Source organism: Bombina bombina, chromosome 3 (assembly GCF_027579735.1).
Source record: "Bombina bombina isolate aBomBom1 chromosome 3, aBomBom1.pri, whole genome shotgun sequence".
Lineage (NCBI taxonomy): Eukaryota > Metazoa > Chordata > Amphibia > Anura > Bombinatoridae > Bombina > Bombina bombina.
In genome coordinates this window covers 796,304,008-796,331,191 of record NC_069501.1, presented here as the reverse complement: position 1 = coordinate 796,331,191, position 27,184 = coordinate 796,304,008, and the positions used below count along the sequence as shown (strand labels likewise).

Genomic DNA, 27,184 nt, shown 5'->3' with positions numbered 1-27,184 from the left:
CTGTGGAAATAGATAAGGGCAGCTATTAGGCAAGTGGAATTAATTTGTTACTGATTTGGAGATAGGCTTCACAGAACAAAAAGGTCTTTAGGGAGTGTTTAAAGGAGGAGAGGTTAGGGGAAAGTCTGACAGCTCGAGGAAGTGCGTTCCAGATGGTTGGTGCCGCATGAGAGAAGTCCTGTAGTCTAGCATGGGAGGAGGTGATGGTAGAGGATGCAAGGAGCAGGTAATTGTTGGATCTTAGGGGGCGGGCTCGAGTATATTTGTTAAAGAGTGAGGACAGGTAGGGGGGCTGTGTTGGTAAAGGCTTTGTAGAGAGGTGCAGCAGATACAGAGCGTCAGGAGAGGTGGATTAGCTTAGCAGAGGCATTTAGGATGGATTGAAGATGGGAGAGGCAGCAGAGAGTAAGGCCAGTTAGTAGGTTATTCCAGTAATCAAATCGGGAAATTACCTGGGAGTGGATTAGCTGTTTAGCAGTTTCAGCATTCAGAAATGGACGAATTTTGGAGATATTGCGTATACATTGTGTGTGTGTATATACATATATAATATATATGTGTGTGTATATATTTGTGTGCATATATATTAGTGCTTTTTTTGTAAAAAAAAAAAAAAAAAAAAAAAGGTACCGGTACTCATTGATTAATAAATTCTGCTCAGTAACTAGATGTATTTTGCAGCCCCCTCCTATGAAAACTAGAGTAGTTACATGATAAATACAAATATTACCTGTTATGAGTTGGCAGAGGTGGGGGTACTCGGTACCGGTGAGTACCCCCACAAAAAAGCCCTGTGTGTATGTATGTATGTATGTGTATATATACTCACCCACCAGCCACTTACAGGTACGCCTGTTCAATTGCTTGGTAATACAAATTGCTAATCAGCCAATCACATGGCAGCAACTCAATGCATTTAGGCATCTAGATGTGGTGAAGACAACTTGCAGAAGTTCAAACTGAGCATCAGAATGGGGAAGAAAGGGGATTTAAGTGACTTTGAACGTGGCCTGGTTGTTGGAGCCAAACGGGCTGGTTTGAGTATTTAAAAAAACTGCTGATCTACTGGGAATTTCACGCACAACCATCTCTATAGTTTACAGAGAATGGTCCAAAAAAGAGAAAATATCCAGTGAGCGAGCAGCAGTTGTGTAGACGAAAATGCCTCGATGTCAGAGGCCAGACTGTTTCAAGATGATAGGCAACAATAACTCAAATAACCACTCGTTACAACCAAGGTATGCAGAATACCATCTCTGAACGCACGACATGTCGAACCTTGAAGCAGATGGGCTACATCAGCAGAAGACCACACCGGCGGCCACTCCTGTTAGCTAAGAACTTGAAACTGAGGCTACAATGGGAACACCAAAATTGGACAATAGAAGATTGGAAAAAAGTTGCCTGGTCTGATGAGTCTCGATTTCTACTGCGACATTCAGATGGTAGGGTCAACATTTTTGCGTAATCATGAAAGCATGGATCCATCCTGCCTTGTATCAACGGTTCAGGCTGGTGGTGGTGTTATAATGGTGTGGGGGATATTTTCTTTGCACTCTTTGGGCCCCTTAGTACCAACTGATCATCATTTAAATGCCACTGCCTACCTGAGTATTGTTGCTGACCATGTCCATCCCTTTATGACTACAGTGTACCCATCTTCTGATGGCTACTTCCAGCAGGATAATGCACCATGTCACAAAGCTCAAATCATCTCAAACCAAGATCACCAGATCTCAATCCAATAGAGCACCTTTGGGATGTGGTGGAACGGGAGATTTGTATCATGGATGTGCAGCTGACAAATCTGCAGCAACTGTGTGATGCTATCATGTCAATATGCACCAAAATCTCTTAGGAATGTTTCCAACACTGTGTTGAATCTATGCCATGAAGAATTAAGGCAGTTCTGAAGGCAAAAGGTGGTCCATCCCGGTACTAGCATGGTATACCTTAAAAAAAAAAAAAAAAAAAAGTGGCCTTTCATACAAGATTTCACGATCCATTACTCATGGGAATTACTATTCTCTACCACTAGGAGGAGGCCAAGATTTCCAAACCTCCACAGCTCTATAAAACTCCTCCCACATACCTTCGTCTTTACTTTGCCTCTGCATTTATTGGATTTTCCAACTATAATGGTTTATTAACGATGTGATGTTTCATGGTGTTCCCCCTACCTCAGGATATATGTGTGTGTGTGTATATATGTGTATGTATGAATATGTGTGTGTGTGTGTATATATATATATATATATATATATATATATATATACACACACATGTGTAAGACTTCTTCACACACCTCACAATCGGAGTCAAGCAGTAGTAGCACCAGTGGTGACGAATCTAGGGGTAGGACTAAACCCGGTAGGAGATCTTTTTTAGATGCTGTAGACGACCACATAGAAGGCGGATCAGGAGGTGTAGCTCCCAAGGAGTACTGCAAAATGATTCAGCAAGAAGTGATCTATAATTTGGGTGATTATAGTTATGAGAGGCTGAAACCTCATTGCTAGCTAAAGGCTTATACTTTGTACCTTAATTTACCCCCAACAGTTTGGAGATTGATTTGGAAGTGTACAAGATGCAGAAATGATTGAGTATCAAAGAACAGTTTAATAATAATAATTATTTTACTGGGGGCTCTAGATTTAAAATGTGTAGTACTCAGGACTATAACAGCAAGGATGCAAGTATTATTACATTCTCACCCCTTGTGAGACAACACCTAGTTACCAATGCTAAACACTGCTATTTTAACTTAACTAGAGAGAAATGTGATGCTTTAAATTCATTGAGGAACAATTCTAAGATTGTTATACGAGGTGCAGACAAGGGTGGGGGCATTGTTTTAAACTATTCAGAATATAGGTTAGGGGTTTTAAGACAACTGGCTGATGAGAATGTATATGAAAAATTGGCAGCGGATCGGACGCTGAAATATCAAAAAGATTGTTGAACTGTTGGCTAGAGGTCTGTCACTAGAACATATTGTGGTAAAATCTAGGCATTTCTTTCAACAAAACCATCCAATTAGACCAATCCTGTATTGCATACCTAAAATACATAAAGACCCTGCTAAGGCCCCCAACGTTCTAGTTTTTTTTCTGCAATGGGTTTTATAATGCTACCTATAGCACAATTTGTAGATTTTTGGTTAAAACCCTGTGTGTGGACCTTGGATACAGTAATTAACCCCTTGGTGTCTGAGGACGTGTCAGGCACGTCCTACAAAGGGTGTCAGTTAAGGACCAAGGACGTGCCTGACACGTCCTCGGGTAATCTGAGTGCTGGAAGCGATCAAGATCGCTTCCAGATGCTCAAACAATATTGCAGCGATGCCTCGATGTTGAGGCATACTGCAATACTTTTCCCATGGAGCGATCAATTCCAGCTTCACTCCACGTAGAGCCAGCAGACAGAGCATCGGAAGCCATTGGACAGGCTTCTGATGCTCTGTAAGTGTGCTAAGTGCCTCGGTGGGTCGAGGCACTTAGTAAAATAATATAATATATTAAAAAAATAATAAAAATATATTTATTTCTCTTGTTAAGTGTATTCAGTCCACGGGTCATCCATTACTTATGGGATATATTCCCTTCCCAACAGGAAGTTGCAAGAGGATCACCCAAAGCAGAGCTGCTATATAGCTCCTCCCCTCACATGTCATACCCAGTCATTCTCTTGCAACTCTCAACATAGATGGAGGTCGGGAGAGGAGAGTGGTGTTTTATACTTAATTATTTCTTCAATCAAAAGTTTGTTATTTTTAAATGGCACCGGAGTGTGCTGTTTTTTTCTCAGGCAGTATTTGGAAGAAGAATCTGCCTGTGTTTTCTATGATCTTAGCAGAAGTAACTAAGATCCACTGGCTGTTCTCGCACATTCTGAGGAGTGGGGTAACTTCAGAAAGGGAATAGCGTGCGGGGTCCCCTGCAAATAAGGTATGTGCAGTAAAATATTTTTCTAAGGAATGGAATTGACTAAGAAAATACTGCTGATACCGATGTTATGTAAGTACAGCCTTAAATGCAGTGGAAGTGACTGGTATCAGGCTGATTAATGTATATACAGTAAAGTAATTTTCTAGGAATGGAATTTGACTAAGAAAATACTACTATTACTGAAGTAATGTTATAAGTCTTAAATGCAGTAGAAGGACTGGTATCAGGCTTATCAATAGAGATACATACTCTTTAAAAAATAAAAAGAAAAAGATGTTTAAAACGGTTACTGGCATGTTTAATCGTTTTTGTGAGGTACTTTGGTGATAAAATGTATTGGGGCATGATTTTTCCACATGGCTGACTTATATTTCTGCATGGAAACAGTTAACTGAGGCTTCCCACTGTTGTAATATGAGTGGGAGGGGCCTATTTTAGCGCTTTTTTGCGCAGTAAAAATTCAGTCTCTGTCTTCCTGTTTCTTCCTGCATGACCCAGGACGTCTCTAGAGAGCTCAGGGGACTTCAAAAGTCATTGAGGGAGGTAATCAGTCACAGCAGACCTGTGACAGTGTGTTTGACTGTGTTAAAAAACGTTTTTTACTATATTATTTATCCGGTTTGGGTATTAAGGGGTTAATCATCCATTTGCAAGTGGGTGCAATGCTCTGCTAACTTAATACATTTATTGTGAAAATTTGGTTGCTATAACTGATTTGGTTCATTGTTATTTCAACTGTGACAATTTTTTTGTGCTTCTTAAAGGCGCAGTAGCGTTTTATTTAGTGCTTGTAAACTTATTTCAAAGTGTTTTCCAAGCTTGCTAGTCTCATTGCTAGTCTGTTTAAACATGTCTGACACAGATGAATCTGTTTGTTCATTATGTTTGAAGGCCAGTGTGGAGCCCCATAGAAATATGTGTACTAAATGTATTGATTTCACTTTAAATAATAAAGGTCAGTCTTTATCTATAAAAGAATTATCACCAGACGACGAGGGGGAAGTTATGCCGACTAACTCTCCTCACGTGTCAGTACCTTCGCCTCCCGCTCAGGAGGCGCGTGATATTGTGGCGCCAAGTGCATCAGAGACGCCCATACAAATCACTTTACAAGACATGGCCACTATTATGAATAATACCCTGACAGAAGTATTATCTAAATTGCCAGAATTAAGAGGCAAGCGCGATAGCTCTGGGATAAGGACAGAGCGCGCTGGTGCTGTGAGAGCCATGTCTGATACTGCGTCACAGTTTGCAGAACCTGAGGACGGAGAGCTTCATTCTGTGGGTGACGGATCTGATCCAGGGAAACCGGATTCAGAGATTTCTAATTTTAAATTTAAGCTTGAGAACCTCCGTGTATTGCTAGGGGAGGTTTTAGCGGCTCTGAATGACTGTAATACAGTTGCAATTCCAGAGAAATTGTGTAGGCTGGATAGATACTATGCGGTGCCGGTGTGTACTGACATTTTTCCTATACCTAAAAGGCTTACAGAAATTATTAGCAAGGAGTGGGATAGACCTGGTGTGCCCTTTTCCCCACCTCCTATATTTAGGAAAATGTTTCCAATAGACGCCACTACACGGGACTTATGGCAAACGGTCCCCAAGGAGGAGGGAGCAGTTTCTACTTTAGCTAAGCGTACCACTATCCCGGTGGAGGATAGTTGTGCTTTTTCGGATCCAATGGATAAAAAATTAGAAGGTTACCTTAAGAAAATGTTTGTTCAACAAGGTTTTATCTTACAGCCCTTTGCATGCATTGCGCCTGTCACTGCTGCTGCGGCATTCTGGTTTGAGTCTCTAGAAGAGGCCATTCACACAGCTCCATTGGATGAAATTATGGATAAGCTTAAAGCACTTAAGCTAGCTAATGCATTTGTTTCTGATGCCATTGTACATTTAACTAAACTAACGGCTAAGAACTCCGGATTCGCCATCCAGGCGCGCAGAGCGCTATGGCTTAAATCCTGGTCAGCTGACGTGACTTCTAAATCTAAATTGCTTAATATTCCTTTCAAGGGGCAAACCTTATTCGGGCCCGGCTTGAATGAAATTATCGCTGACATTACTGGAGGTAAGGGTCATACCCTTCCTCAGGACAGGGCCAAATCGAAGGCCAAACAGTCTAATTTTCGTGCCTTTCGAAACTTCAAGGCAGGAGCAGCATCAACTTCCTCCGCTCCAAAACAGGAAGGAACTGTTGCTTGTTACAGACAGGCCTGGAAAACTAACCAGTCCTGGAACAAGGGCAAGCAGGCCAGAAAACCTACTACTGCCCCTAAAACAGCATGAAGGGATTGCCCCCTATCCGGAAACGGATCTAGTGGGGGGCAGACTTTCTCTCTTCGCCCAGGCGTGGGCAAGAGATGTCCAGGATCCCTGGGCGTTGGAGATCATATCCCAGGGATATCTTCTGGACTTCAAAGCTTCTCTTCCACAAGGGAGATTTCATCTTTCAAGGTTATCAGCAAACCAAATAAAGAAAGAGGCATTTCTACGCTGTGTACAAGACCTCCTTGTAATGGGGGTGATCCACCCAGTTCCGCGGACGGAACAAGGGCAAGGATTTTACTCAAATCTGTTTGTGGTTCCCAAGAAAGAGGGAACCTTCAGACCAATCTTGGACCTAAAGATCTTAAACAAATTCCTAAGAGTTCCATCATTCAAAATGGAAACTATTTGAACCATCCTACCCATGATCCAAGAGGGTCAGTACATGACCACAGTGGACTTAAAGGATGTCTACCTTCACATACCGATTCACAAAGATCATTATCGGTACCTAAGATTTGCCTTCCTAGACAGGCATTTCCAGTTTGTAGCTCTTCCCTTCGGGTTAGCTACGGCCCCGAGAATCTTTACAAAGGTTCTGGGCTCACTTCTGGCGGTTCTAAGACCGCGAGGCGTAGCGGTGGCTCCGTATCTAGACGACATCCTGATACAGGCGTCAAGCTTTCAAATTGCCAAGTCTCATACAGAGATAGTTCTGGCATTTCTGAGGTCGCATGGGTGGAAGGTGAACGTGGAAAAGAGTTCTCTATCACCACTCACAAGAGTCTCCTTCCTAGGGGCTCTTATAGATTCGGTAGAGATGAAAATTTACCTGACGGAGTCCAGGTTGTCAAAACTTCTAAATGCTTGCCGTGTCCTCCATTCCATTCCACGCCCGTCAGTGGCTTAGTGCATGGAAGTAATCGGCTTAATGGTAGCGGCAGTGGACATAGTGCCATTTGCGCGCCTGCATCTCAGACCGCTGCAATTATGCATGCTAAGTCAATGGAATGGGGATTACTCAGATTTGTCCCCTCTACTAAATCTGGATCAAGAGACCAGAGATTCTCTTCTCTGGTGGCTTTCTCGGGTCCATCTGTCCAAGGGCATGACCTTTCGCAGGCCAGACTGGACGATTGTAACAACAGGTGCCAGCCTTCTAGGTTGGGGCGCAGTCTGTAACTCCCTGAAGGCTCAGGGATCATGGACTCAGGAGGAGAAACTCCTCCCAATAAATATTCTGGAATTAAGAGCAATATTCAAGGCTCTTCTAGCTTGGCCTCAGTTAGCAACACTGAGGTTCATCAGATTTCAGTCGGACAACATCACGACTGTGGCTTACATCAACCATCAAGGGGGAACCAGGAGTTCCCTAGCGATGTTAGAAGTCTCAAAGATAATTCGCTGGGCAGAGTTTCACTCTTGCCACCTGTCAGCGATCCACATCCCAGGCGTGGAGAACTGGGAGGCGGACTTTCTAAGTCGCCAGACTTTTCATCCGGGGGAGTGGGAACTTCATCCGGAGGTGTTCGCTCAACTGATTCGTCGTTGGGGCAAACCAGAACTGGATCTCATGGCGTCTCGCCAGAACGCCAAGCTTCCTCGTTACGGATCCAGGTCCAGGGACCCGGGAGCGGCGCTGATAGATGCTCTAGCAGCCCCTTGGGTCTTCAACATGGCTTATGTGTTTCCACCGTTTCCGCTGCTGCCTCCACTGATTGCCAAGATCAAACAGGAGAGAGCATCAGTGATTCTGATAGCGCCTGCGTGGCCACGCAGGACCTGGTATGCAGACCTAGTGGACATGTCGTCCTGTCCACCATGGTCTCTACCTCTGACGCAGGACCTTCTAATACAAGGTCCTTTCAACCATCCAAATCTAATTTCTCTGAGGCTGACTGCTTGGAGATTGAACGCTTGATCCTATCCAAGCGCGGCTTCTCAGAGTCAGTTATTGATACCTTAATACAGGCAAGGAAGCCTGTTACCAGAAAAATCTACCATAAGATATGGCGTAAATACTTATATTGGTGCGAATCCAAGAGTTACTCATGGAGTAAGGTTAGGATTCCTAGGATATTGTCCTTTCTACAAGAGGGTTTGGAAAAGGGCTTATCTGCTAGTTCGTTGAAGGGACAGATTTCTGCTCTGTCTATTCTTTTGCACAAGCGTCTGGCAGAAGTTCCAGACGTCCAGGCTTTTTGTCAGGCTTTGGCTAGGATTAAGCCTGTGTTTAAAACTGTTGCTCCTCCGTGGAGCTTAAACTTGGTTCTTAAAGTTCTTCAAGGTGTTCCGTTTGAACCCCTTCATTCCATTGATATTAAGCTTTTATCTTGGAAAGTTCTGTTTTTGATGGCTATTTCCTCGGCTCGAAGAGTCTCTTGAGTTATCTGCTTTACATTGTGATTCTCCTTATCTGGTTTTTCATTCAGACAAGGTAGTTCTGCGTACTAAACCTGGGTTTTTACCTAAGGTAGTTTCTAACAGGAATATCAATCAAGAGATTGTTGTCCCATCATTGTGCCCTAATCCTTCTTCAAAGAAGGAACGTCTTTTGCATAATCTGGACGTAGTCCGTGCCCTGAAGTTCTATTTACAGGCAACTAAAGATTTTCGTCAAACTTCTTCCCTGTTTGTCGTTTACTCTGGACAGAGGAGAGGTCAAAAAGCTTCGGCAACCTCTCTCTCTTTTTGGCTTCGTAGTATAATACGTTTAGCCTCTGAGACTGCTGGACAGCAGCCCCCTGAAAGAATTACAGCTCATTCTACTAGAGCTGTGGCTTCCACCTGGGCCTTTAAGAATGAGGCCTCTGTTGAACAGATTTGCAAGGCTGCGACTTGGTCTTCGCTTCACACCTTTTCAAAATTTTACAAATTTGACACTTTTGCTTCTTCGGAGGCTGTTTTTGGGAGAAAGGTTCTACAGGCAGTGGTTCCTTCCGTTTAAGTTCCTGCCTTGTCCCTCCCATCATCCGTGTACTTTAGCTTTGGTATTGGTATCCCATAAGTAATGGATGACCCGTGGACTGAATACACTTAACAAGAGAAAACATAATTTATGCTTACCTGATAAATTTATTTCTCTTGTAGTGTATTCAGTCCAAGGCCCGCCCTGTCTTTTTTAAGGCAGATCTAAATTTTAATTAAAACTTCAGTCACCACTGCACCCTATGGTTTCTCGTTTCTTGTCTTGTTTCGGTCGAATGACTGGATATGACGTGAGGGGAGGAGCTATATAGCAGCTCTGCTTTGGGTGATCCTCTTGCAACTTCCTGTTGGGAAGGGAATATATCCCATAAGTAATGGATGACCCGTGGACTGAATACACTACAAGAGAAATAAATTTATCAGGTAAGCATAAATTATGTTTTTTTAATAAAATCGCACCATATAGCCCCCTTCCCCTGTGTGGCTTCAAAGATGGCGATGCCCAGTGCATCATGAGGCTTCTGAGGGTGTCCCTAGCCTGCATCATCATAGGGGCAGGCTAGGGTCATCCAATCTGAGCTTGTCACAATAAAAACAATTTTGATAATAAAAATATTCCATTTGATCATGTCAATATTAGTAAATATTGACTCTGACCAGTGTGGATCTCCCTCCCTCTCCTCACTTGCATTTTTGTGGGAGGGAGAGATCTGTGTTTAGGAGAGATATATTTGTTAAAAATTGTGAGACACAAAGTTTCTTTTCAGAGCCATTAACCACTAGGTTGCCAGTGATCACTATAAATCACTGGCAGTAGCACAGCAGCACTTTTTTTGCTCTCTGCATTTTTTAGGGGTTCATTTTTTTAGTAATTATTTTTGAGACCCAAAGGCTCTTTTCAGAGCCATTTAGCTAGTTTTTTTTTTATTTTTATTTTTTTAAATGGTGAGACCCAAAGGCCCTTTTCAGAGCCATTAACACCTAGCTTGCCAGTGATCACTACAAATCACTGGCAGTAGCACAGCAGCACTTTTTTGCTCTCTGTATATTTTTGTAGGGGTTAATTTTATTTTTTTTGAGACCCAAAGGCTCTTTTCAGAGCCATTTAGTTAATTGAAATTTTGTGGGGGGGGGGTTTTCTGTGACAGACAAAAATAAATCATGTCACAGAGAACATATAGTGCTAAGGAGGTGTATGCCATACTTGCGTCAGAGTCAAGACGCCTCTGTCTGACTCGGACCCCAATTTTGACCCTGCCATATGCTCAGATACATCATTAGATACAGTCTCAATAGATAGTGATGTATCTGTGGCTGCTAGCCCCCCTGCCAGAAGGAGACGTGTTGCTCCAGCTGCCATTGCTGCTGACGAGTGGGTAACGCTTCATCACATCTTACCACCATCCACACAGAGAGGACTGTGGAGGTCTCTGTACATGGCAGAGCTGAGAGTACAATGAAGCCAGTGTGCATCAAGGCTTGTAACCGGCATATGAGTGGGGTTGATCTAGCAGATCAGCTGCTGCAGCCCTACTTAAATATGTGGAAGACAACGGCCTAGTACAAAAAGGTTGCAATTTACTTAATGCAGATTTCAACCCACAACGCTTTTTTGTTGTTCAAAAAAGCAAACCTCGAAATGAAACTGATTTTTTTTACAGTTTCAGCTCCATATCATTTCAGGGATTTTGTACCAAAATGCACCCGCTCCTCAGGCGGTGATGGGAGAGAGCAGATTTGGGGCTACCCATTTTATTTTTTAACCCCCCCCAAACTGCGGCAAAGCAGAATCCTCAGAAAAAATGCAGAGTCTTTACCAAGAGGGGGCAGAGAAAGGACACCACCTTTTAATGTCCTGATTGCCCTGGACAGCCTAGACTCTACATTGGGGACTGCTTCAAGCGGTATCGCACACTGTTAATTTTTTATCTATTTTTTTACATTTGCCGTTGTGGGTTTTTTTTGGGGTGGGGGGGGTGTTTGGTTACATTTACTGTTACTGAGGTTTTTTTTGGGGGGGTTACTTTTATTGTGCCAGATTTTTAAATTATACTGTTCTATTTTTTATAAGTTCTTAAATTGGTGCTGTATTTTACCAAAACCCCTGTCAAACATATGCATGGGGGGGGGTATGGGTGTACTCGGGGGGTCTTGCAGAAAACAACCTGGAGTGTTTTCTAGCAATAACTTACAGACTCTCCTAAATCATAGTCAAAAAGCAATGTGTGTGTAAAAATGAAAAAAGTACCACCATATACTTTCTCTAATTTTTCTGCTAAAACGGTATCATTAAAGGCATCAAAGCACTCCATATAAAATACCTTGTGGTGTCAACGTTTCAAATATATACACTTTCATGACAATAAATAAAACTGGAGTATGCAATGGGCCCCAAACTAAAGATAGGTCTATCAGAAGAAATACTCTCACTTTCAACTCAAATTAAAAGTCATACAATTGTAACTGACCCTTCCCAAAATCCTGACAAACCTATGCATGGGTGTAATTAGGGGCCTTGCAGAAAACAACCTGGAGTGTTTTCTTGCAATAACTTACAACAGGCTCTCCTTAATCTTAGTAAAAAAAAGCAATGCATGTGTAAAAATGAAAACTGAAAAATTACCACCACTTACAAAAAGAATATATGTTAAATGTGAAAAAAATATCACAAACAGGTCAGAAGTTTGGCATTGCACCCCCCAAACAAGCCAACACACCTATGCATAGGTTGTATCACTATACTCTTCTTTGGCAGTAACACATAACAGGATCTGAGAATCCATGCCTAAAGTACAATGTGTGTGAAATGACAAATGACTGCCCAATAGTTTGACAAAGACTGTGGTTGAATTAGTGCATGGAAAGTGTTAAAATACCAGCTTTTCCAAAACCCTAGGGTGTCTACTTTTCAAAAATATATGGTTTGATGGGGGTAAATTACATTGTCTGGCTTCAAAAATGTCCCAAATAGAACATGGGTGCATGATGACAGATGTGAAAATTTCAAGTTGAAAAACTGGAATGCGCCCCCTAAAAATAAAGCCTTTTAGCCCCCAGAGAACCCAACACACCTATACATGGGTGGTATCACTGTACTCAGGAGATGTTGTTGAATACATATTGGGCTGTTATTTTACAGTAACCCTTAACGTTCTCAGTAAATGTATTCTTAAATTGCTATTTAAAAAAAATAATTCAAACTTTGGCATAGATTGGTGGTAAAATGGTTGCATGAAGAGAGTCAAAATACCCCAAGTTTAATACCTTAGGTTGTCTTCTTTTAAAAAAATATATACATGTGAAGGGTTATTCAGGGATTCCTGACAGATATCAGTGTTAAAATGTAACTATTGCTAATTTTGAAAAAAAAAAAAAAATAGTTTGAAAATAGCAAAGTGCTACTTGTACGTATTGCCCTATAACTTGCAAAAAGAGCAAAGAACATGTAAACATTGGGTATTTCTAAACTCAGGACAACATTTAGAAACTATTTAACATGGGAGTTTTTTCCATTTTTTTATCATATTTTATAAAACAAATTATAGTAAATTATAAGATATGATAAAAATAATGGTATCTTTAGAAAGTCTATGTATATAATATGTTTGGGTACAGTATATTAGTAAGAGGAAAATTACAGCTAAACACAAACACAGCAGAAATTAAAAAATTGCCCTTTTTCCTTAACGGTAAAAAAATCGAAAAGTGCTAAACTCTTTCATGATTCAAATAGAGCATGCAATTTTAAGCAACTTTCTATTTTACTCCTATTATCATTTTTTCTTTGTTCTCTTGCTATCTTTATTTAAAAAGTAGGAATGTAAATCTTAAGAGCCCGTCCATTTTTGGTTGAGAACCTGGTTATGCTTGCTTATTGGTTTGCTAAATGTAGGCAGCAATAAGCAAGCACTATCCAGGATGCTGAACCTAAAATGGGCTGGCTCCTAAGCTTTAAATTCTTGCTTTATAAATAAAGATAACAAGAGAACAGATAAAGATAGCAAGTGAAGTCAGGATCAGACTGATATGCTACAGGAAAGTTCTTCTCTGTGAAAGGCACATATTGAGCAAAAAGAGGCTGCTTCTATGGTGGCAACTAGCCATAGAACAAGCTATTATGCTATTGTTCGTTCCCAGGCTCCTCGCTTCTCTCTTTTTATTAATGCAAATTATGACACTTAGGGAAGTCTCCCTAAGTGTGATGCGGGAATCCAGACATGGACCCGTTGCTCAGTGTGCCTAGAGGGATATGGCTGCACCTCACTGACGAGGCCCTTAATAGGCCGAAACGTACGTCTGGGGTTTTGCCGTTTCTCTCGTTCAGAGAGGGATTGCCTGGTATTTCGGTGCTGGACTGTACTGTGAAGTCAGGATCAGACTGATATGCTACAGGAAAGTTCTTCTCTGTGAAAGGCACATATTGAGCAAAAAGAGGCTGCTTCTATGGTGGTAACAAGCCATAGAACAAGCTGTTGTGCTATTGTTTGTTCCCAGGTTGAGCGCTTCTCTCTTTCTTTTTATTAAATACAAATTTATAGTAGGAGTAAATTAGAAAGTTGCTAAAAATTGCATGCTCTAGCTGAGTCATGAAAAAAAAATTGGGTTTAGTGTCCCTTTAATGATACAATACAGTTTCTGCAATTTGAGTGTACCTATTACAGATTCTATGATTTTGGTAACACTAGATGTTTCTAGTTTATATAATAATATATCACTAGAGGAGGGTATACAATTAGTTGGTGAGAGAATTTATGATAATGACGTTTATAATGGTCCAGGAGTTTATTATTTTTTGGAGCTACTGAGATTAATATTGATTAAAAATTATTTTAAATTTGAAAATAACTTTTTTATCTGCAGAAACTTGGGATGGTGATGGGTCAAATGTGGACTCATCTATTGCAAATATATTCATGTACCACTATGAAAATAAATATATTTTAGGCAACAATTCATTTTCCTCTTATATAGTTACTTATTGTTGCTATATAGATGACCTATTTTTGATAGGGGAGGTAATATGGAACAACTAACAAGGTTAGGAAGAAAAGGGAGCAGGAAGTAATTGATTTGTTTACTAAGAGGGGGTATGGGATGGCTGTTATTAGTGAAGCTCGAGATAAGTTTAACAGTGAATAATAAGTTCTAGAAGTCAAAATGAACCACCTTCCTGTGTTTTCACACTGGTATATTATTTAAAAATACTACGAATGAAAAAATCAATGTATAAATTTCGGGATGTTGTTGCCTCAGATGATTCTTTAAAAGGACCCTGTATAGGTCACCCCCTGGAGAGGGAAGAATTTAAAGGACCTACTAAACCGGGCTGATCTTGTAGCTAGTTATACATTGAAGAGTTGGTCTGTGAGTCCGACCTGTTGTTGGTGTGACGGCTGTGTGACGTGCAACCCTTTTATCACTGGACAAACGTTTAGTCACCCTTGCAGCAGTAAGACATATATTTAAAGCAGAGACTTAAATGTACCTCTGAGATGGTAGTGTACATCATTAAGTGCCTATGTGGGGAAAATTGAATGCCTCTTTAAAGAAATGATGGCCAACCATTGATCTACCATAAGAGCAGTCCTGAAGGAAGGGGCCAGTGAGCATCCTGTAGCACAGCATTTTCTGAAAGCAGGCTACACGGTAGCTGACTTGAGTTGTATTCCTATAGAACTCAACAGAGAGGAGGAGATGTAAGGAAAATGCTCTTAAAGAGAGAGATCCAGTGGATATACAAATTTGGGGACAATCCCACCTGGATTGAATTAAGTGACATTGTCTTGTTTTTTTGCAGGAAAGCTAAAACGGTGGGGTGGAGTGGCCTGGCTAGGATACAGGCTCATAAATGTTGTAAGATAGCAATGTTTATCCTTGGTCTATGTATCAATGTGAATTTAAATGATGTATTGATATGATGGATGAATATATGATACCTTGGAGTATTTGGATATGATTAGAACGAGGTGATTAAAAAATGTGTTGCTATATATAGATTGTTAGATTGGGGATGTGTAGTTGATTTGTATATTTATTATTTTTATTGATAGTAAGGCCGGAGTGATGTTACTGGGATCAGGAGAGGTTAGAAGCCAGTGATTGGCTAGCTGGTTTCTATGGTAACCGTGAGTTACGATATAGTTTGTTTTATAGTTTGTATTTAGTTGGTGTTATTTGAATAGTATAGATTGAGAGGTATAGTAGTGCGGTAGGGTAAATTATATCAAACTACTCACTAGGAGAAACAATCCTATTGTTTTTAAAGGTGTGGATACTAGAGAAATTGGAAAAAAGTGAGCACTACAGAAGCTGAAGATATAAACATTAAATTTATTAAAACAATTTGCCGGAAATAGATTTTAAATATAAAATATGGACGTCTCCCTTCAAATAAAAATAACAAACTAAAAAACTATGAATTATTTGAATAGTAGGTATAGATTATTCAGTTGTGGTTTATAAATCCGCTTAATTTTAATTTAGGAGTTAAAGAGGGGAAAAAATTGTCGGTTAAGAAAAATGTTTCTCTGTTCTTTTCTTATCAGTTAGTAAGAGTTTGAATCAAGATCCGGGCTGGAGATTTCCGGTAAACGTGAGGTAGCGGTTCAGCGTCTCACTCAAAGCTGGCAGTGATGTATGTTAGCTTGTTTTTGGTTGTTGTGAACTTGGTTGTATTCCCTTGAGAAAGGTCCAACTCTTGGACCAAAACGTTGTGACTGTTTGGATAAATTTGCGAGGTGCGTAAAGTCTATTCTGGATATAGTGATCTCCACACCGGTGAGCTGCATTGTATAGGAGTGCAGGGGTAAGACTAATATATATAATAATAATAATAATGTTGTGGATAAAGTCAGATATTGGCTAATCCTAGGATTACCCGGGTAATACAGACATTACCCAAGCGGCTGTGGGAAAAGCCTGATGTATGATCATAAATCCACTCATAGTGCGGAGTCACTGCATCAAACATATATAGCATGCACTGCAATTCCCCTATCTTCACTATCTTTTTTCTTCATAAATGGAAAGAGTCCACAGCTGCATTCATTACTTTTGGGAAATAAGAACCTGGCCACCAGGAGGAGGCAAAGACACGTCAGCCAAAGGCTTAAATACTCCTCCCACTTCCCTCATCCCCCAGTCATTCTTTGCCTTTCGTCCCAGGAGGTTGGCAGAGAAGTGTCATAAGTTTGTTTTTGTTTCTTATGGAGGGTAGTACTCTTCAACATGGGACGGGAGTTTTAAGTAATCCTGTCAGTCTCTCAGTGAGGGCTTGGATGAAAATTAGAATCCGCAGATGCAGGAAGAGTCTTCCTGCAAAACCATCCCGACTCATTTTAACAACTCCACAAGCAATCAGCGTTTTCGAACTTCGCTTTGCTGCCTGCTTTCTTCTCTCAAGTCCATGGCGGAGGCGAGACTACTATATGTCACACTTGAAGGGCCGTGTTCCTGTTCCATGGCATAGATTCCGGTAAGATTGTTTCATTTTACTTCTTCATGATTGTACTGCAACTCATTTGTTCCTGCAAATTCACATGACAAATACAGGGTCTCAGTGGGACTCCTTTAGTATCTTGGAATCAAGGGTTAATATCTCCTGGGGGGGATTATTGAACAGTTTTTTTTTTTAATCATGTTTATGTGATTCAATCTGCTTATGTGTAGTGTTAACTGGGCTTGTGGCTTGGAACATAACGGCCTTTTTAAGTGACGTGACCTTACGGTCAAGCGCGCTTTTTTGGACTGTGCGGTTCACCTTGTGACCAAGCGTGTTTACATTCTGGTCTCCCATTTCCGCATTCCTGACTGTATGGCGACAGAGAATTCTAATCCGCTGGTGTCTGGTTCATAGGAGGTGGTGAGTGCCCTGGCCATTGTGGGTGTCAGGTGCCGTTTAAATTGTTTTATATTTAGTCCATTTTTTGGTATCCTTTACCCAGTTATGGAGGATGCTGATGTTGAGATTGTTCAACTTTCCAATTCAGATTCTTTGTCCTGTGACGAATGCGAATTGGCCCCATTGACTCAGGTCATTCAGTTATGTTCTTTAGGCCGTTCTAGAGCACCTTGTTCCTCTGGCTCGGGGATTCAAGGGACTGCTGAGCCATCGGCCTCGGGGGGGTAACCCAAGTTATGTTTCTTTCTAATGACATGGTGAGTCCACGGATCATCATAATTACTATTGGGAATATCACTCCTGGCCTGCAGGAGAAGGCAAAGAGCACCACAGCCAAAGCTGTTAAATACCACTCCCCTTACCCACAAACCCCAGTCATTCTCTTTGCTTGTAGTTGCATGGAGGTGGTAAAGTAGGTGTCTGATTCTTCAATCTAGAGTTTGTTATTTTTAAAGCAGAGCAAGCTGCTCTGTCTTTCTTCTGGTGTATAGCCGTAGTCCATGTTAGGCTCTTCAGTAGAGCAATGGTGGCTTTTGAGCATTTGGGAACTTGGGGGGTATAATCCCCTCTGCGCCTCCCATGTAGTTTGTGCAGCCCTTCCTTTAAAGAGTCTGAGTAAGTTTATTCAGCCTTTTTTTGTTTTCCACAGGTCCATGTAAGGAGTGTTCCCTTTCAAACTTGGTGAGCTGCCCTGCTGCCGGGCAGATTATTTTTGAGGTAAGTGCTGTTTTTAGATAGACATGGCACTTAAGGGGTTAATTTATTTCTGACTGTGTTCCGTTTTTATTTGACTCATGGCAGTTTTGTGGGGCACTGTTGTGAATTTTGCAGCTGAGGCTGTTTTTGTGGCTCTTTCTATTAGGAGTTATATTGGACTTGTATGTGTGTTTAAACGCTAGTAGCGTTTTTCTGACAGGCAGCTTCAGTAAGCATTTTTGGGTCTTCTGTGTTTTCCTCCCGGCGGTGTTTTACTTTGATAACTGTCATGCCGACCGGGAGATTGTGTAAATGCCCACGATGGGCGGAGTTTTGTTTGGCGCGAGGGTTGCGCGCTCTTCCTCTCTGTGTGCTTAGTATACGAAAGTGAGAGGTTCATTCTGTGTCTGCTTCGGTGCTGCAGTTTCTTGGTGGAGCTTCAGCGTGACCGGTTCATCTTGTGTGCGCAAGTTATCCTCCGGTTGGTAGGAGGTTCATTTAGCACCTCAGTTGGTAGTGTGCAGAGGTGCTTGAAGGGGCTCAGGGCTTTTTATTTTTTCTGGGTAAAGAGACAGTAGCGTTATTTAAAGAGACAGTAGCGTTATTTAAAGAGACAGTAGCGTTATTTTAAGATTTCATTTCTTTTGTGTGTAATATGGACCAAGAGGACTTGCAATACCTGCAATTTGTGTCTAGATGCTAATGTAGAGCCACCTATCCCTTTCTGTTCCTCATGTATAGAGAGAACTTTGCAGTATAGGGATAGGCTTTTTGATACAGAGCCTTCTTTTTCTCAGGAGAATGTTGTTCAGGAGCCTCCTGTTCAGGCTGTAATACAGCTTTCTCCCCATTCATTTCAATCTTCACATGCAGTGCCCTGCGTTTCATCTCAGGTTGGTTTTTCTTTGCAGGATAAAGCTACTCATATATCCTCTGCTATAACTGAGGCTTTGTCTGCTTTTCCTGTGTTGCAGGGTAAGCGTAAAAGGAGTTCTGATTCTGTTGCAACTCTGTCTAATGTTTCTTCTCACATCTGAAGGTGAAATTTCAGACTCTGATAGTGTAACTTTGTTGGCTGATTCTGAGGTGGTTTCTTTCAGATTTAAGCTGTAGCACCTCCGTTTGTTACACAGGGAGGTTTTGGCTACTTTAGATGACTCTGATTCAACAGTCATAGTTACTCCCAAGAAGGCTAGTAAGCTTTACAATTGTTTATCTTTTACGTTCCTTCTGTAACGGAAGTTTTTCCTGTTCCAGATCGTGTTTCAGAAATTATTTCACAAGAGTGGGAGAAGCCTGGTATTCCTTTTTCCCCCTCTCCAATTTTTAGGAAGATGTTTCCTATTGCGAACTCTGTTAAGCAATCTTGGCAGACGGTTCCTAAAGTAGAGGGAGCTATTTCCACTTTAGCTAAGAGGATAGTTGTTCTTTTAAGGATCCCATGGATAAGGTAAAAGCTATTCTTTAAAGGATTTATGTTCACCAGGGGTTCCATTGGCAACCTGCTGCGTGTATTGCGATACTTACCAGTGCGGCTGCATATTCGTTTGATGCATTGTCTGATTCTATTCAACAGGAATCCCTTTGGAGGAAATTCAGGATGGAATTAAGGCTTTAAAATTGGCTAATTCTTTTATTGCGGACACTTCTTTACAGGTCATCAAGTTGGGAGCGACAATTTCTGGCTTTGCTATTTTGCCGCGCAGGGTTTTATGATTAAAGTCTTGGTCTGCGGATGTATAATCTAAACCTAAGCTTTTATCCATTCCTTACAAGGGGAAAACCTTGTTTTGGCCTGGATTGGCTGAGATTATTTCTGATATCACTGGAGGGAAGGGTCATTCTCTTCCTCAGGATAGGAGAAATAAACAGAAGGGTCGTCAGAGTAATTTACGTTCCTTTCTTCTTTGGTAAGTCTTCCTCCACCTCCTCCAAGCAGGATCAGTCCAAGACTTCTTGGAAGTCCAATCAGTCTTGGAGCAAGGGGAAGCAATTTAAGAAGCCTGCTACTGATTCAAAGTCAGCATGAATGGTCTGCCCCTGATCCAGAAATGGATTGCGTGGGGGGCAGTCTGTCTTTGTTTGCTCAAGCCTGGGTAAAGGATGTTCCAGATTCTTGGGTGGTAGATATTGTGTCCCAGGGAAACGAGCTGGAGTTCAAAAATTTTCCTCCCAGGGGCAGGTTTCATCTGTCAAGGTTATCTGTAAATCAGATAAAAAGAGAGGCATTCTTAAGTTGTGTGCACGATTTTTCTGACATGGGAGTGATTGTTCCGGTTCAGGAGCAGGATCTAGGGTTTTATTCCAACCTGTTTATCATTCCCAAAAAGGAGGTAACTTTCAGACCCATTCTAGATCTCAAGTTGGTAAACAAATTCCTCAAGGTTCCATATTTCAAGATGGAAACTATTCGGTCAATTCTTCCTCTGGTTCAGGAAGGTCAGTTCATGACTACAGTAGATCTGAAGGATGCGTATCTACATATTCCCATTCACAAGGATCATCACAAGTTTCTGAGATTTGCTTTTCTAGACAAGCATTTTCAGTTTGTGGATCTTCCCTTTGGTATTGCAACAGCTCACAGGGTGTTTTCAAAGGTCCTGGGTGTGTTATTGCCAGTTCTCAGACTGCAGGGGGTTGCAGTAGCTCCTTACCTGGACAACATTCTAGTTCAGGCTCCATCTTTTCAACGAGCCAAACTCCCACACTGAGTTGTTGTTGTCTTTTCTGTGCTCCCTCGGTTGGAAGGTGAATTTAGGAAAAAGTTCCTTGATTCCGGCTACAAGAGTGGTATTCTTAAGAACCATTATAGATTCTCTGGAAATGAAGATCTTTTTTACAGAAGCAAGGAAGTCAAAAATGTTTGATTAATGTCTGGCTCTTCAGTCATCTCCTCGGCCGTCGGTGGCCCAGTGTATGGAGGTTATTGGTCTGATAGTTTCGGTCATGGACATCATTCCGTTTGACCGGTTTCATCTCAGACCTCTGCAGTTATGCATGCTGAGACAGTGGAATGGGTATTATACGGATTTGTCTCCAAGATTGTTTTAGATCAGACGGCAAGAGATTCTCTTCCGTGGTGGTTGTCTCAGGATCTTCTTTCCCAGGGAACCTGTTTTCTCAGGCCTTCCTGGGTGATTGTGACTTGGGGTGCTGTCTGGGGTTCACTGAAGGCTCAGCATCTGTGGACTCTGGAGGAATCGGTTCTTCCTATAAATGTCTTAGAGCTGAATGCAATCTTCAATGCTCTTCTCCCCTGGCCTCTGTTGGCTTCATCCCAGTTTATCAGATTTCAGTCGGACAATATAACGTCCGTGGCTTACATCAATCATCAGGGAGGAACACGGAGTTCCTTGGTGATGGAGGTAGCCAGGATTATTCAGTGGGCGGAGGCTCACAATTGTTGTCTGTCTGCAATCCACATTCCAGAGGTGGACAATTGGGAAGCAAATTTTCTGAGCAGACCGTCTTTTCATCCGGGGGAGTGCGAACTTCATCCGGAGGTGTTTTCCAGTTTAATTCTCAAGTGGGGTCAACCGGATTTGTATCTTATGGCATCTCGTCACAATGCCAAGCTTCCGAAGTACAGTTTGAGGTCAAGGGATCCTCAAGCTGTACTGATAGATGCTCTAGCAGTTCCTTGAAAGTTCAGTTTGGCATACGTGTTTCCTCCGTTTGCCCTTCTTCCTCGAGTTATTGCTCGGATACGACAGGAGAGAGCGTCGGTAATTCTCATTGCACTGGCGGGGCCTTGCAGGATTTGGTATGTAGATCTGGTGGAGATGTCATCCTTTCCACCTTGGAGTCTTCTGTTAAGGAAGGACCTTCTACTTCAGAGGGCCTTCCTTCATCCAAATCTCGTTTCTCTGAAGCTGACTGCTTGGAGATTGAACGCTTGATTCTATCTAAGTGTGGTTTTTCTGAGTCAGTTATTGAGACTATGATTCAGACGCGTAAGCCTGTGACTAGAAAGATTTATTACAAGATATGGCGTAAATATCTGTATTGGTGTGAATCTAAGGGCTACTCTTGGAGTAGAGTTAGGATTCCTAGAATTTTGTCTTTTCTCCAGGAGGGTCTGGAGAAAGGTTTGTCTGCTAGTACCCTGAAGGGTCGAATTTCGGCTTTATCTATTTTTGTTACATAAACGCATGGCGGATGTGCCAGATGTTCAGTCTTTTTGTCAGGCCTTGGTGAGAATTCGGCCTATGTTTAAGTTTGCGACTCCTCCTTGGAGTCTTAATTTAGTTCTGAGGGTTCTTCAACAGGCTCCGTTTGAGCCTATGCATTCTTTGGACATTAAGTTGTTAACCTGGAAGGTTTTGTGTTTGGTTGCCATCTCTTCAGCTCGAAGAGTTTCAGAGCTTTCTGCATTGCTATGCGAGTCTCCTTTTCTTATTTTTCATTCTGATAAGGTAGTACTTCGTACTGCATTAGGTTTTCTTCCTAAGGTTGTTTCTAATAAGAATATTAATCAGGAAATTGTGGTTCCTTCTTTGTGTCCTAATCCTCATTCTCATAAAGAAAGTGGTCGAATGACTGTGGTTTGTGGATAAGGGGAGTGGTATTTAACAGCTTTGGCTGTGGTGCTCTTTGCCGCCTCCTGCAGGCCAGGAGTGATATTCCCAATAGTAATTATGATGATCCGTGGACTCACTGTGTCAAGAGAGAAACAAATTTATCAGGTAAGCATAAATTTCATTTTTTTTTCCTCAGAGGGTGGATTATTCCCCCCGGAGGTTGTGGCACGTTTTCGCTTTTACATACTTTTGGCGCTTGAGCGTTTACAAAGTCCAGATGTTTATTTGCGATTGTGTTTGTGCCCGATTGCCCCAGGTCTCTCGGCCACAGGAGGGCATGTGCAGTTCCCTGCGTGTGTAATTGTTCCTGAGTGCTGTGCCTTTCGTTACAGGCTGGTTTGCCTTCGTGTTCTACTCGGACACGTTTTTGAGCTGTTTTGGGACCCTATCCTTCTTGGTTATGGGACTCATCAGTCACCTCCTTCGAATGGCTTACCTCGTTAGACATAGGAGGGATGAAGTAATCTCCTTTAAGTTTTGTTATCGAGATCCTTCCCAGTTTTGTTGGAAGAACAGGGTTTCTGTTAGGCTGGTCCTGCGGATCTTTCTGTTTTTCTTGGGCGTTAACCCTCGGGTTGCCTGTTATTTTATCCGGCTAGGATGAATTTATTTTCCTTTATGGATTTTGCTGTACCTTTTGGGTATCCCTTTGGCTTACCCATGTCCTCTTCCTTTTGGGGATTTTGGTACTGTACTAGTAAGGGGACCGACTGCTGGGTGACAGTTCTCCTGGAGGAGTGTTTGCTCAGTGAGTTTGCTTGTGGTGTCTAGTTCGGCTTTTGGGCTATCTGCGGGTCAGTGTCCTTGGGGCCTTTTCCTTCTAGCTCTTTTGCCCGGCTCTGATGAAGCAGGGTTTGGTTGGGTTGTAGTTTTTTCAGGCCTGGTGCCCTCAGAAAGGGCCGCCTATTGTACCCTCCTGTTTTTTGGCATTCAGTGTCCTCAATAGCTTGGGTATTGTTTTCCCAAAAGTAATGAATGCAGCTGTGGACTCTTTCCATTTATGAAGAAAAACTTAAATTATGCTTACCTGATCATTTTCCTTTCTTCAGATGGAAAGAGTCCACAGTTCCCCACCCATATTTTTTCTGTGGAGCGTCTCGTATGTTTTATTCTTCTGGCACCTTTTCACCCTGGTATTTCTTCTACTGTTCCTTGTTCCTCGGCAGAATGACTGGGGGATGAGGGAAGTGGGAGGAGTATTTAAGCCTTTGGATGTGATGTCTTCGCATCCTCCTGGTGGCCAGGTTCTTATTTCCCAAAAGTAATGAGTGCAGCTGTGGACTCTTTCCAGCTGAAATATAGAAAATTATCAGGTAAGCATAATTTAAGTTTTTTGCCTCCCCTTGGGGGATTCAAGGGGGGGCGAAGGTTCACTTGGAGTGAATGCCAGAGGATCGACGGGTTGCCTTCCTTGAACCCCCAGACGGAGGCAAAAAAAATATTGTAGATGGGGGAATTACAGTACATCAGGCTTTTCCCACAGCCGCTTGGGTAATGTCCGTTTTACCTGTGTAATCTTAGGATTACCCGGATTTCTTACGTCACCCAGGTAACAGACGATGATTTGAGAAGAAATATCTTTAATCCCACAGGAGGGGGTTAAAGGGACACTGAACCCAAATTTTTTATTTCGTGATTCAGATAGAGCATGGAATTTTAAGCAACTTTCTAATTTACTCCTATTATAAAATTTTCTTCATTCTCTTTGTATCTTTATTTAAAATGCAAGAATGTAAGTTTAGATGCCGGCCCATTTTTGGTGAACAACCTGGGTTGTTGTTGCTGATTGGTGGATAAATTCATCCACCAATAAAAAAGTGCTGTCCAGAGGTCTGAACCAAAAAAAGCTTAGATTCATTTTTAATTTTTTTTTCAAATAAAGATAGCAAGAGAACGAAGAAAAATTGATAATAAAAGTAAATTAGAAAGTTGCTTAAAATTGCATGCTCTCTGAATCATGAAAAAAAATTGGGTTCAGTGTCCCTTTAAGGGACATATCTCAGCAACACCTGAGGGTAGTTATGGCTGAAATCCCATATGGAGATACTGTGCACATAACATGGTATTGCTGTATCATTCAGTGAGTGCTTGAAATCCATTCTTTGCTTCTTTCTGAATATGTCACAGGGTTAATGGGTTTCACATTGGTCTGAGCTCCTATAAAATAATCCAAAAGCAAGTAGCTAAAACACTTCTATCTTCAACGTCACTCCTGGGAGGCCAAGAACAAAGTAAGGAGGGGAGGTGGCAGAGGTTAAAGCTCTTGACTGGATTCTTGGCCATCTCCTTGTGAAGGGAAATAACTCTAAGGACATGTTAAGCATCACATGTAGACTCTCATCATAATACAAAAGAAAACATATATATATATATATATATATATATATATATATATTCTCACGTTTACATCAGCATGCCATTGTTTAAGCCCTTTTAATTGTTCAAGGTTTTTGTGCTAATCTTTAGTGAGAGAAAAGTCATGTTTTTCTTTTTAAGGAAATAGATTATATTTGTAGTTTTACACTAAATATTACATGATTTAAAACCAAACTTCATAGACCTATTAGTCATTGAGTTTATCTGGCCACTTGAAGTTTTGGAGCTGTAATGTAACGTTATCTTTTGAATGTAACCCACTTCCTTGTGATTTTCCCTCTGCAGGTTACCAACATCACATACATGCTTTAATGTTCTTTTGCTTCCGGAGTACTCCAGCAAAGAGAAACTGAAAGAGAGATTGCTGAAGGCCATCACCTATGCCAAGGGATTTGGCATGCTGTAAAAACAAAATAGCAAAAAAAAATAATAATAATAAAAAAAGCTTAATAAACGACATAACAACTGATGTCTCAATTTAAAAAAATATATATATATAAAAAAAGGCCATAAGATAGTGAGCTACAAGTAGTCAACTGTGTTTGTGCTCCCGTCTGAGCTTGGGGACAATGGGCTGGAACAGCAGATTTCAGCTGCTTGTATGAACAAAGTCTTCTTTTCTCTTTTTTTTTTTTTTTTTTCCTAGCGTGAAATTGTTAAATAATCTATCACATGTATGTACAGAAAAGTTCTCCTGAATATTTATTTTAAGGGTTAAATCACTTTTGCTTGTGTTTAATACTGCTTGAAGTCGTGCCTATTTGAGTATTGGAAAACAGGTGCCCTCTCATGAATAATTGCCATCAATTATCAGTTACGTGCTATTTGTTTATAACCTAATCTACTCAAATCAGGATTTGTACTTTGTGGGGGGTTATGTTTTTTTTTTTGTTTGTTTGTTTTTTAATTATTTTATTATACAGTTTTCTTATAAAACTTGAATTCATGGAAACCATTATGATGCAATTACTGCTGTTCTAGCCCCAAAGAGTTTGTGAGAAGAATGCCATAGTTAATAAAGATGGGAGGGAGTATCTGGAATGTTTAACTGCAGCCTTGCAAACTTTTTACTTTAGTCACAGCACAAGAAAAATTAAAGAAAAAAAATAATTTCACTGTTTGTTGTCCTCACGTCTCGTGAACTATACTGTGTTTCATTAGGAAATCTGTTCTTGGTATGTGAAGGGATAGAGTTTAGGATGGTTTTATTTTTTGAAGAGTTTACTGGCGGAAATGCATTTTCTGTGGTAACACGGTGGGTTGTCGGACAAAAAATATTTGCTTTATTAAAAAAAAATAATAAAAAAAAAAAAGCTTGCAAAAGTGCACTTAAAATGAAGAATATTAATTGCATATTAAGTTAACATTTTAAATAGACAATCCAAAGTCTTCCCAGCATATTATGTCAATCTTTATAATTTTATGTTTGTACTACATATTCAAGGCACATGATCAGTGCTGCAATGTGATTTCTAGTGACATATTCTTCTTAAACTGATCTCCAGTTAGGAAAGTGAATTGTAAAAACAAAATAATGTTAACACACTTTCAAAACTATCCCAATCTTTCTAATTTCAGAAAACTAATTGTCATTCTGCAATATATAGAACAAATACATATATTCACTTTATAAATCAAATTTGAATGTATTTGTTTACCTTTCCTGGACTTTTACATGTATAATGTTAATTTGTCATTTTGCAATATGAAATAAAGGGATTCTTCTTTTTTTTTTTTTTTTTTTTTTTTTTTTTAAATATATAACTAGGGACACAATAGGTTTATCTTTTTTGCTCAAATTGTTTAGATGTGCAAAGCTGAGCTTGTGCCTTGATAATTGCTGAAACTAACCTTGAAAATGTGACCTATTTCATTTTGAAACCAGCAATAAAAATGCAAGGTTATCAGCATTTTTCGAACCGTCTTAGAACTATCACGGTTAATCCTTATAAAGAGTTTGAAGGCAGAAACCATATAATTTTCCACTTTATTGTCCTTTAATAGGTTAGCACTAGCAAGCGAAACGCAGTGAAAATATATAGGTATGTTCATGAAAATTCTGTGATGCTGCTGTTTACAGAACTTTGTACTAAAAACATCTAGAACACACCGACTCGTTGACAATAAAATATGTGAACCCTTTTTGCTCTGGTAAGTTTCCATAAATGTCTGGTTTACTGTGACTTTTATGGTATACATGATAAATATTAATATAATTTTTGTTCATAAAGACTAATCCCATAAACCCTAAGGCAGGTTTGTGGACTCGAGTTGCATGATTTTGACTCGAGGTGCAAATTTGATGACTCGATGTAGAAGACTTGCAACTTGACTTACAAAACAATGACTGACGACTTGACTTGGATTTGAGCCCTCTGACTTGGAAAGTCTTTAGAACTTCTGAAACCAAAGATCAGATTTGTGATCACTCTAGGTTGGTCCCTGGAGCTCGAATTTATATATATATATATATATATATATAT

The 27,184-nt window shown here is 40.8% G+C and overlaps 1 protein-coding gene across 2 annotated transcripts in view; it reads left to right on the top strand.

Annotated features, from left to right (window-relative positions):
* Positions 1 to 26,843, top strand: part of UBE3A (ubiquitin protein ligase E3A) — a 274,247-nt gene extending 247,404 nt beyond the window's left edge. For both annotated transcript variants that reach the window (XM_053707716.1, XM_053707717.1), the window contains exon 11: positions 24,987 to 26,843. In XM_053707716.1, the coding sequence (XP_053563691.1) occupies positions 24,987 to 25,107 (121 nt within the window). In that variant the 3' untranslated portion in view covers positions 25,108 to 26,843. The remainder of the gene's footprint in view (positions 1 to 24,986) is intronic.
* The last annotated feature ends 341 nt before the right edge of the window (positions 26,844 to 27,184 follow it).